This window comes from Pelobates fuscus, chromosome 2 (genome assembly GCF_036172605.1).
Source record: "Pelobates fuscus isolate aPelFus1 chromosome 2, aPelFus1.pri, whole genome shotgun sequence".
Lineage (NCBI taxonomy): Eukaryota > Metazoa > Chordata > Amphibia > Anura > Pelobatidae > Pelobates > Pelobates fuscus.
The window spans coordinates 291799617-291812659 of NC_086318.1; the positions used below are offsets into that span (position 1 = coordinate 291799617).

The 13043-nt window shown below is 38.6% G+C and overlaps 1 protein-coding gene across 20 annotated transcripts in view; it reads right to left on the reverse strand.

The window, feature by feature from the left end:
• AFDN (afadin, adherens junction formation factor) overlaps nt 1–13043 on the reverse strand; it is a 202010-nt gene that overhangs the window by 75798 nt on the left and 113169 nt on the right. For all 20 annotated transcript variants that reach the window (XM_063443438.1, XM_063443439.1, XM_063443450.1 and 17 more), the window contains 4 exons: nt 12912–12978; nt 11784–11893; nt 7705–7766; nt 5946–6151 (listed from right to left, as the gene is read on the reverse strand). In XM_063443438.1, coding sequence (XP_063299508.1) covers nt 5946–6151; nt 7705–7766; nt 11784–11893; nt 12912–12978 — 445 coding nt within the window. The remainder of the gene's footprint in view (nt 1–5945; nt 6152–7704; nt 7767–11783; nt 11894–12911; nt 12979–13043) is intronic.

Genomic DNA, 13043 nt, shown 5'->3' on the forward strand with positions numbered 1-13043 from the left:
GAAAGGTTTTGGATATCATTGCAATTCTAAATAACTTGATGCAGTGAGACAAAGACCAGGAACCTAATGGGTAGGTAACCTTCAGAAACACCAGATGTTGTAGACTACATTTCCCATAATGCTGACAAAGCATCAAGGGAGATGTGGCCCACAACATATGGAGTGTCTATCCCCGACATATGTCATTACCATAAACAGTACTGGTGCTTGGATTGTCCCTTTAAAACAAAGTATTGACTATTTGGTCTTAAAAGAATATGGACAAAATAAAAAAAAAATTGTATGCACATGACAGCATTTATCCTCATAATCCTGCTTTATTTGCATGCAAAATTATTTTTTAGGTAAAAAAAAATAAAAATAGAGATCTGGCACATTGATTTATAAATGAAAAAAATAAATAATGTTTTGTTCAGACACTAGTCCTTAGCCACATCTCACCCTTTCATAAAATTTACTCCATGTACATACAGATTTTAGCCACTGAATTTACAGACTGAGTTGTACTAGGGAAGTCAAGCAGCTTGCGGTATTGAAAGAGGACACACAAGCACAGTAAGTACAGTACTTACACGTTTCTCCCCAACAACTTTGCTTTTACTTATTTTCCCCTTTTGTATCCACACAGTAATTGCTAAAGTAAAATGTGAAAAAAAGTCTGCCATTTTACTATAATTGTATTATTGTAAAAGCTCACACTCCCTCCCTGCATGGGTCTCAAAAGTATGTGTGTCCTTAGGTCGCTGATGTGTGCCTTTGAGAGAATGAGAAAATGACATTGCCATCCCCTTAAGTGTACACAATAGTGGACTATGGAATTGCCATTTAGGACTCTACGACTTGGAAGGAGAGCCTTCATAGTAATCTCACATTCAGATGCAGTCATAATGAAGGTGAGGTGCTGTAATGCAAAATGATGCTGAGCACATTAATAGAAAAACACAAAAATAAAGCACTGCACTTACAGCAGTGGCTCAGTATCTAACAGCTCAAAATACTTCGTAAAAACAAAGAAAACGTTACGTGCGCTCTGGCACAGATCCCTATTAGTTTTATTCCAATGGCCATTTGAATATAAGCTCACCTGCCATGTCAAGGCAAACCTCAAAAGGTGAGTCCTACACGAGCCATTAGATCTGCTGATTCTTGGCTGATACCAGCAAATCTAATAGCTAATGTAGGACTCACCTTTTGAGGCTTGCCTTGACGTGGCAGGTGAGCTTTTATTCAAACGGCCATTGGCATAAAACTAAAGAGCCTCCATTTCATTTAAATGTACATAGGGATTTGGGCCAGAATGCAGGTAACGTTCTCTTTGTTTTAACATTAACAGAAAAGTCCACAGTGCTGTAGTAATGATTCCCTATAAGAATCACATACTTAACATTGATTGGACATCAGCGAGCTTCCTACAAAAGTAAGTTGGAAACTCAGGTACAATGTTAAAGACTAGCAGCAGAGGAGCTGCTTGTAAGAATGAAAACCTGCAGAAAGTTTGCATAAATAATTTTACTTTGTATTAGCAGCAGGTGGCCTCTATTAAAGAGAAATATTAACAGTCCCCTCCCAACCTTCCCTTAAATGCAGTACTTCCAATTTCACTAGAGAAGAGTGAACTACAATGCCAATAATATTTTTAATAAATACTCAAGGGAGTGGACTAGTACTGCCCCCAGAAAAAAAGTTTTTCCTATTTAATAGTGGAAGCAGCGCTAAGTCCATAGGGCCTTAGCAAGCTCACAAACACGGTGGGTCATCTCAGCAATGACTCCAGTTTTGTCTCAAAAGCTGCCTCAGAAGAATCTAAGAAGTCTAGCCAATAAGGTTTTGTAAATGTGTTGAGAAATGACCACGTTGCACATTTGGTTATCATACCCAGAGATATGCAGGTTCCTTCGGACGATGAACTTGATACAGCACTTGATTGTAGAATGTGCGCTTATATTTTTCTGGAGGAATTGCCCGAATTGAATACTTTGCAAGTAGATAAACTGGTAGTGCTTAAATTTCACTCTTGTGGCAGATGTGATTGCCACCAGAAATGTATATGTTTATAGATGAGAACTAAATAGAAATCTCTTCAATAGGTTCATAGAAACTTTGGCAAAATGCATTTAACCCCTTAAGGACCAAACTTCTGGAATAAAATTGAATCATGACATGTCAGACATGTCATGTGTCTTTAAGGGGTTAAAACCAGATTTTAGTCCAAAAAGTTGGCCATGGTCCTCTAAGGAGGTCTCGAAAACCATACAGCTCCAGAGAATCTCCTGATAAGCTTGTTAGTTGCCAAATCTTTACGCAAAAATACTTAATTCTGACAACTGAACTTTAAGAATAGAAGCCGCCGAGCTGAGCGGTCGCAGGACAGCTTGGCACCTGCAAACAGAGGCACATATAGCCTACAAATCGAGATTTTGGGGAGGGATTTACCTGCCAACAACTGCGACCCTCGAAGTAATCGGGCTACCTGAGCTGAGGAGAGGCTTGCTCTCGGAGTTCTAGTCCTTCGGCGGATGGAGCCCGCATCTGGCGGGACCTATGCTGGCAGTGAGTGAAGCGGACGGCCGCCACGACACTATCCTGCCTGACGGAGTCCGACACATGTGGACTACCTGCGGACCCGGTCCTGCCCCCCCCCCCCCACCCTTGGACTGGGGGGGGGGTGATCCCGGTCCAAGCCATGAAGCTAAACTTGGATGCACTGACATGCAGACCCAAGACCCACGTCTAAGATGGCGGAGACCATGTGCGCAGGACCTACAACACAGAGCACAAGGCGGACGGCAGCCACCACCAGGTCTGGCACACTGGGCAATAAGCGACAACGGACCATTACCAGGTAACGGTCCCTACACCCGGAGACACCCCTAGCGCATGGCGCTTGTCAATCACCACGCACGTGGATGCCACTGCCGAGAGACCCGCTCACTCTTCAACTGAGCTGGGCGCTCCCCGGGAGGAACCCCTCCACAGCCTGCCATACCCCCAGGGAGAAGCTCGAGATCAGGCGGAACCCTGGGCCCAAGATCCTGGTGATGGGATCAATGGTAAAAGGGCGCGAGCACCTATTAAGACCTCAGGCCGAAGACAAGCGGCCCTCGGACGCAGAGGAGCCACGGCAATGAAACCCGCGCCAACAGCGCCTGCTGGAGGAACCGGGGAACCGTACAAACCAGGTCGGAAGGGAAGGCGCATGAAAAAGCGGACTAGCAATGCATAGTCATGGGTTGGAACATATGGGTAACCGATACCCACCTGTGCCATGCCCCACTAGGACAGACTGTTGTTTACACAGCTTCTGTGATGAACTGATGCGACCGGATTCCGTGCTATTGTTGTGACTGTGCATGCTATGCCTGGCGTGCACACTAACCAGCAGGGCTTCACTTGATGAGTACCTTCGTTAAGAGTATTGTGTTTTGTTTTATGATTTATAGTTTGACCGCTAACAGCATACTTACACCATCAAGCAGACATCGCTAGTGTTAGCCACACAGAGGTATACTCTGCTGAATCTTTATCAAGTATCCTGAAGTAGCTAGCAGGAGGGCCAGACTATATTTACGGTTTGCATGCCGGCCACCGACTTAGAATACACATAACAGGACACACCACGCCAGCTCAGCTCACTCTACTCAGCCGCTCCTAGGGTCTGACAACGACGGGCATACAGCAGGAACATAATTCGACCAGCCTGTTCATAGTTATACCTATTCAATAACGCTGAAGCGACAACCACTGCCTGACGTGGGCCTGTGACCCTCTATAGTCTTGCATTATCCTTTAGACCACTTAACCCCTTAAGGACCAAACTTCTGGAATAAAAGGGAATCATGACATGTCACACATGTCATGTGTCCTTAAGGGGTTAACCAGACAGGCAATACATTCGAGTAAACCCACAGTATTTGTACCAATTTGCCAATATCACACAAGCCGAGCTAACCAGACATAGCAATTAAAATTTAAAATGAAGCAGACATTCGTGTGAATATGTATGTTGAAAGCTATTGCAAATGTATGCATACTTGCTGATATATTATTCATTCTTGCCTTATTTCCTGTAACGAAAATCTATTGCTTCAATAAAATACAGATTTACAAAAAAAAAAAAAAAAAAAAAAAAAAGAGTAGAAAGACTTAATCCATTATTAAACCCTTCTGGGAAAAAAAAAGATAAATTTTGAGTACGGATGCACGGTTACAGTTAAATCCAACAGGAAAAAAAAAATGTATGCCGTATCCTGTAATAATTTTTTAAAGGTAGATTTCAACAGTACATCCATTAAATCTTCATCCACTTCTTAGAAGGAAAGGATCATCCATGCTGTTAGATTGCCACTTCTGATATTTTACTTACTTATATTTAGTTTCTTATAATTATTTGCTACTGTCCAGTTTGTCAATGGAATCTTCCAGTGTCTCTCTTCTGATAGGTGAAGAAGCTGTGTGAACCAGTTTCCCTTGGGCCAAAAGGGAATCACACGTCGATGACTATGGCATGGTCTTTTCTGACTTTTCATAATCTTGCTATAACTACTGTTGGTGGAAAAATAAAGACTAGAATTCCATCTCACTTTGCTGATATGGAGTCCAAAATATCTGGAAAGTATGTGCTGTACATGGAAGCAATTTTTTTTTTCCTTGTTGCCATTAAATGGATATTGGCTTTCCAAATCGCTCTACTATACATTGAAAAGGTCTGTTGTGTAGTTCCCAATTTGCCTGACACTTTCATGATCTGATTAGGAAGTCTGCTATCCAATTGTCTACAGCTTTTGTGTGCATTGCTGAAATGTCTTTCTTCTGCCAAATTATAGTTTTCCAAAAATTTGAAGGTACTGACCAGGTTAAAAGGCCCAGTATTCTAATGACTATTCTGATTGTGCATCTTGGTTCTTCTTGGGTCAGTCTGTTACATGGTCCAGCAGATGTTTAGATTTTTTTCTTTTTTTACCATTTAGCAAAAAACTCTTCGATCTATTTTGTATCCAAGGAATGTTACTAATGTCAATGGAACCAGATTTAACTTCTCTCTCGATTTCGAATCCAGCCATGTCACTGAAGACAATCTATTGTATAGTGTATATTTTCAGAGTCAGTCCTTTCCTGAAAGTCCATATTTGACCACCACCCAGGTGTTCCTTTTTGCAGCAGTTTCCCTGTATGAAGAGCCTATGTTGCGGTTACCAACTGCCCTGTCCATCGCTCTCTAATAGAAACATGTTTATGTGTCCATCCCACTTGCAGGACAGCCATAAAGTGAGGGAAAATTGTAAGCAGCTGTATTTAACCCCTTAAGGACACATGACATGTCATGATTCCCTTTTATTCCAGAAGTTTGGTCCTTAAGGGGTTAAAGGAAGGGATGCGAAACTTACTTTAACCCCTTAAGGACCAAACTTCTGGAATAAAAGGGAATCATGACATGTCACACACGTCATGTGTCCTTAAGGGGTTAAAAGCGGCTCTACTACCGGTCCTTATAGAGGCAAATACCTTATGAACAAAATTTACCCCACTATTGTTCCATGCAATTCAGAAATTCGCCTATACAGTTTAAAGACAATTAAAGAAATACAAAAATGGTGATTAAAAGGGACTGCAATATTTTTTAGATACTTTAATATGCCCACCTTCTAGAGAAATCACATATAATATATTGATGTATTTAAAAATCTGTTGTTCACTGCTTTACTTTAAACTTCACATGTATGTTGTTTTAATGGAACTATATAGCTTTACAGCATGTGCATACCTTAGCATAGAAACACAGCATTGAGCTGTGTTACGAGAGCAAGACAAATTAGAAGTCTTCAGATGTTTGATACTATAAAAGAATCAACACCAAGGATTTTGTTTGAATTCTTTTCTAGTGTCAATCATGAGAAATCGTGAACAACATGTATGGATCAAACATAAGGTTAACTAATGAAACTTACCTGAATTACACCTTCCATCATGCTCACCATCTTGTTTACGATAGCAATAACCTTGTGTGTTCTCTCACCAGGACTGATGTCTGGCCTGTACTGGTTGGACAATACATACCGACAGGCCATATACAGCACATATGTTGGTGACAGCTTAAAATGTACAGTGGAACTGTTGGTGTAGTTGATGATAGCTGACAAGAAGGTGTCTTCTGCTGTATATAGACAAAAATGGGGGATGTGGGATGGAAATCATGAAATTAAAATGGTCGCCTAGGAATTTTCATCAATATAAAGAACAAGATCTATTTAAATAGTATTGGTTATGTGGATGCCCTGAGAAGGCTACTGATTTAAAAAAAAAAAAAAATGTTTTTCAATTTTTGAAAGAATATTTAAAGGGACACTATAGTCACCAGAACAACTACAGCTTATTGAATTTGCTCTGTTCAGGCGGTGTTTGAATTATGCTGGTTCAGCCCCTGATCTGCCTCCTTGTCAGTCTCAGCCAATCCTATGGAGAAGCACTGTGATTGGATCAGGCCATCACTTCTGATTAGGTCAACAGACAGCTTGCTATTCTGAGGCAGACAGCATGCAGAGCTACAGCTTCAGGCTTGAATACAAGTAAGATTTTGCTATATTTATGGAGGCATAAGGGGCCCAGGGGAGCTTGATTGTGGCTTTAACACTATAGGGTCAGGAATACATGTTTGTGTTACTGACCCTATACTGTTCCTTTAAGTAAAGTATGGTATTTTTTGCATTATATTTTATTTTGTACTCACATGCCTGTGCTTTGGAAGCTCCTTGGCTTTAGCATTGCAGATTGGAATTTGAACACTCATCAGTTAAAGTGACACTGTAGTCACCAATACAACTTCAGCTTAATGAAGCAGTGTTACTGCTCAATTCTTTGTAAAGGTTAATCACTTTACTTCTGTTTATGCAGCCCAAGCCACACCTCCCCTGGCTGTGACTCACACTGCCTGCATGAGAAAACAAAGTCTAATTTTTCAATCAGATGTTAACTTACTTTAGATGTTTTATCTTGTGCTCCGTAAATTAAATTTTAACAACAGACAGGAGGCTCCTGCAAGGTCTGGCAAGCTATTAACAGTGCAGGGGATAATACATTAAAAAAAAATTGTATTGGTGACTGTAGAGCCCCTTTAACTTGAGAGTGTTACATTTCTCATTTAAATCTGCAATGCTAAAGCCATTAATAGAGTAAAGAAACATGTTTTCAAAAACAAAGTAAAATATAATGGATAAAGGCACTGATAGCTTCCTGCATTAAACTTAAAAAGACAGACAATCTATGCACCACAACCAGTAGAGCTCATTGTTATGGAGCAAGGAGTCTTTGTGAGCTCTCTTCTCAGTTTTCATTAGGCACCGATGCCTAAAGTACCAGGAAAACTCAATTTTTTAAACGGTTTAAAAATCCTGACACAATAATGGGGGACGGCAACAAAAGATTATTTGCACCATAATCACTACAATAAGCCCTAATGGTTATGGTGATAAGATTGCCCCCATTTAATGAAAATTAAAAAAAACATTTTTCCATGACAAACTCCAATTTGTTGTGTATTTTAGAATACGAAACATGAAAATGTTAGCCAAGCATTTTAACCAAGGTACATAAAAATAGGAATAAAACTATATTAACAATTCTTCCAATAAGTTAACTCAGAAGTATCACACGAAAGGTTAATGCAAAGAAAACTAGCAATAACAAATAAATTTAAAAAGTAGAACTTACAGTTTTCTCGAAACTCGATGCTTGCAGGTAACACGTGTTCAGGTCCTGGAGCATCCTGAGATCTAAACAACAAGAACTTATGGTTAAGAAAACTAGTGGAATAAAGAAAGTCAATTCCACTGTCCCAGGACAGAGTCCGTTCCTGGAAAATCATTTTTAAGACAGATCAAGCATTGACCTCCCAAAATATCTTAAAAGAACAAGGATGTGGCTCTAGAGAGAGATCACTTGTGAGGATTTAAGTTTTTGTAATGCTCTTTACTAAGCAGTCCCTGACACAGAGTAGGCAGCATTTATTATTGATTATGATGAATTGTACTCGGAGATATCCCACACCTGCCATTTCTGTGGCTCATGTAACACTGCTGTGAACATATGGTGGATGAAAGTGCTCACGCTTGAAAATATCTGAATAATGAAGAAAAAGTTCTCCATGAGAATCAAAAATAACTTTTAAATAATCATAAAACATACCCCTACTCCCCCAAAAATAAAGGTCAGAATTAAAAAAAACAAAAAAACAAACACTGAAGCCTCTGAACCTTTAACATTTAAATGTGACATTCCAACAGCACAGATAAGAGGGCTTATTGTAGTCGTTAGTTGTCAAGGATGCTACATATGCAGTGGTTTTGATTTTTTTCCCCAAACCTTTTTAAAAAGACAGTATATAAAAACTTCCATTTTCCTACTGTACCCAAAGACCACCCTTGCTACTTGTACTGATGATGAGGAAATTATATTTCTTTCGGTCATCCCAAGATAACCCAACAGGGTATAGCTGTGCTACATTGATGCAGACTTCATGTGCAGTCACATCAATGTTAAAAAACAAAAATAAAAAAAAACACTATACTGTGCATGTATCGTGTGTCATTTATTCAAAAGTGCTGAATTCAGTATAAATCAATATAATTTCCCTGGCTGTCAAACCGATGTGGAGCTTTTTTATCCCCACCTCATTTAGTTCTACCTTTAGCCATTATCGTGTGCAGTTGCCTTTTGGTCCCTATGAATAAAACAGACCCTTCTGTTTTACCCTGTGGGTTTACTCCAAAACAGAGTATGGTACCTGATCGTTTTAGAATGCTCCAGAATACGCTATATTCTATAAACAAACAAGTGAGAGCAACAACAGTTTTATACTGCTAAACCCCTTCTTTACATGGCTTCCTTGGAATGATTTGTCTGCTCAACAACATAACATTTTCAAGATAAGTTTCAGCATCACAACAACCATAGGAAGCTTATGTCTAGTTTGGAGAAGCCATTCTTAAAAGGCATGAATAAGAGAAAATTCAAACAGCACTAATATCAACAGGATAATGACATTACATTACATTCCAGAAAAAAAAAAAAAAAAAATCACAAAGCCTGCAGCACCACCTACTGGTAGATAATAAAATGCAAAATTATATTAATACTAATGTTCAGACTGACATAGGTAAAAAAACAAACAAACTGCATTGTTTCTTTTCTAGCTCACAAAACACGTCCCCGTTGGTCAGATACAACAGTTTTAATGCTTCATCAGTTCAACCCCCCCCCCCCCCCATCTTTCATGATCTCTTCTTTGGACTATATTCATGCTACACCCAATGTCCTGAGAACTCTGAGCCCCAGACTATTTATACACACCCAAGACATGTGTGTTTATATTTGTTTAGATTTCTGGATCTTCCCAGTACATGCCCAGATTGATCAGTGTCAAAGAAAACAAACTACTTCCAAAAGGGAAGATAACCTATTCTAAAATCTAAGCCCAAAGCATAAAAAAAAAAAAAAAAAGTAATATTAATAAAAATCACAATACAGAACAAACGTGTAGATTAAAAAAAAAAAACTTATTGTGCGTGTATGTATTTTTCCTATAGTCCCGTATTTTTCATTTTGCCCCCTTTCTTTAGCGAGTCATAAAAAAAAAAGTTTTTGTTTGAACTATAGCAAAATAATGTGTTTTGGTACATCAATATAAGAGTAGTACAATTTGCGTACATAGGTTATTACAATGGATTTATTTTAGGATATACTTCATACTTACTATGCCTTTAGTTTTGTAGTTTATTATACAGATGCATTCACTGTGCATGCTTTGTATTGGAACAAGGTTCTTTCTCTAAATGGAGGATCCATATATTTTAAGGAATAGGAGTGGTTCGCCACCCTGAGGCTCAGTAAGGCATAGTAAAGGCTCTGTCCTAGTTGCCAAATATCTTTATAGATATTTATTTTTTTTCTATAGGGTCTATTAACCTATTAGGATAGCGCTACGTGCCCACCTTAGCAGACTGGCCCAGTTTGTTTTCAGCCCAGTGAACACAGATTCTTTTGCATGCTTTGGCCTCAGGCCCCACCACCAGGAATTATACTTTGAGAGCTTATTATATTGCTCCTTTTCATAGTCTTTCCTCTGTTTTTGGATCGCTAGAAATCATTATAAGATACTTCTACTCCCCTTTAATTTATATTCTTTGTAAGGCTGGGCACTATAGTTACCTTCTGAGTGGTGGGCATTATGTACACTTTTTGGTTTACACTTCCAGAAAGATATATATTTGCATTGTATTGGCTAACTGAAATGTAGAATTTGGCTGCAAAGACCCTGGAGTGCCGTTTTGTTTTTTGTCTCGCAGTCAAAAACCAACTTAAAAGTGGATTTAAATGGATGCTTACTGCTCATGACTTGCTTTGCTGCAGAATTAATAAAATCAGCTTGACCTCAATCAGTCAGTATTACACTGGGTTATCCCCATAACAAACTTAGGTGTGGTGGATTTGCCTCCTTGTTATTAGTAGTAATGTAAACACGCCTTTATAGTGAATACGTGGAAAACAATTGCTCCTTTGGGTCATCCACATTCAACTGAAATGTACATTTCCTGTAGAGGACACAGCCAGACTTGAGCTTCTCTCTTCTTACTTCCTTCCTAAAACAATTCTCTTGTCCTTTCCCTCTTCCTTATCCTTAATACACCATTTGTGCTGAATAATGTTTTTTTTTTTACTGTTAAAAGAAATCTATTGGATTTGTTTTTTGCATTACAATTGTATCACTTACAAAAAAGGTACAATAAAATAACATTTATGAAACAAAGGAGTCCTTGGGCATTATCAAGCCTCTGCTACCACTTGTAATATAGCTCACGTCACAAACATCAAAACTTAATTGAGTGGGACATTAACTTTTTATACCTTTTATGGTTTTTGTTTATATTTTGTTAATATTAAAGTACACTTTTAAAGTTACTTTTTATACTCATTATTTTACCTCCTGGATCCTGTATATCCTTGGTGGGGATTATACCACCTAAGCTGACCACACTAGAGCAGGTTACATGCTCTAGCAATTGTAAGTACAATACTATCCATTATTTACACCATTACTGGTACTTACTTCACCATTGGCTGCTATTTTTCCTTTTTTTTGCATATACCACGCATATTGCACTTTGGAAGCACCTGTATATACCACAACAACATATCCCAAGACGGGGATTGTACCGTCCAAGCGCTGCACAGCTGAGCTCTGTTATAGCTCGTATAAATGTGAGTGGATTATATATAGCTGTACTCACCACCGTCAAAAATATTTTAATTACTGTATTGCACTATTGTTTTTTATTCTCTGTTTTATTCCGAGGTTCGGTTTCTTCTGGATATACTTGAGAACATATGTATGTATATTTTGCACATATAATATACTAGGCGCGGGATACACCTTTCTTTTTTCTGTACATTATCCACAAGGTTTGGGAATCCTTGTTTGTATACTGCTGCCTGTCCATTATTAACTATAGTGAGCGCCTATTATTCTATCTTTTCCTCAAAACTTAATTACTGCTTCTGAATAAAGTTGCATCAAAACTATATCACTAGTCATTGAATCACCTAGCATCATGTAATTTAAAAGTCCTGAAAGCAAAACATACAGAGAAGGACCTCCAAGCACCATAAATTACTTAACAGAGCAATATTATGAAATATGCAGAACTAAAATGTCCATTTCAGGAGGTGGACCATAATATGCACAGTCCTCACTGGTATGATATGTAAATCAATCCCTATAATCCCAGTTTTACCTGCCATCTTGGGAACGGTAATCTTGTTGTTTATCCATTCGGACCATTGGCTTTACCATGCCCCTCTCTGCCGTGCTGGACATTCTATCGTTGTCCAGCTTGCTTGGAATCTACAGCAAGGGAGAAATAGATACTTTTATTATTTAGTAACAAAAAAAAAAAAAAAAATCTGGTTTATTTACCAACCAAAGAATTGCGGAGAACTGATAAAGCAAATCAGGGTTCTAGGCCAAAATAGCAAGGCTGGAAAAAAGCCAAGATGGAGAATTATACCAAACTGGCTATTTTAGGTTAGAATTTGGATTTCCTGACAGCCACTAGAGGGTGTTTCTGCTGCAATAACCAAGTTAGATTCAGCTGTTCAATCAATGCCTTTCATAGAGAGCATTTGGTTGGAAGAGTGCATTGTTTTCATGTGCATGCTTTTCTCATCTCCAATGCTTCTCCATGAGGAGCATTGCACTAGAAGAGAACGGAGAAGACTTGGCAAGAATGCTGACGAAAAAGGAGGTAGAGGAGCAGGCAGCTGCAACCACAGTGTCTTGGCACAGGACACAAAACAGTTACAATATTTTATTTACATGTTAAAAACAGAGGTCACTTTTATGGAAAATTATTTTTCGTACTATAGGTTTGCTTTAAGTGAATAAGCCTCAATCCATAAAATGGGCATTTTCAGAGCTGAATTTTAAGATGCACAACTTTAAAAGTGTGTGCAAAAGTATAAAACACAATTTAGAATCTGTACAGTTGCTTTAAAACCTCATCCCAAAGTTGTTAGACTACAAGTAGTAAAAAAGCTTGTGTAAAAAAAAAAAAAAAAAAAAAAAATCAGTGCAGTCACATACCATAGCAAACATTTTCAAAGCAGGTACAGACAGTGAAAGAGTTTTTAACACATTTCAATCAAGAGTGATCAAATCTGTGAGCAGCTAGTGACCCATGCATGCCCATGTAACCGTAGCATGTTCATGCATGGGTGACGAAAATAAGGTATGCGGTAATTAAAATATGAACCACATATTTCCCTTTATGTATAGAACACCAACTAACCACAGTTACAAGATCACACAATTCACCATATGTACAGCTTTTTAATAACATCAATAGAGTAAATCTTGCTTATACCTTATTTGCTGGTAGTGCTGTCCCACTGAGAACATCACCTTCCAAACCAAATGTTGTTTCTTGTATCCTGAAGAGGGGGAAAAAAAAAAAAAGATACCGTACATATTATAAATAGACATAGACAGACACACA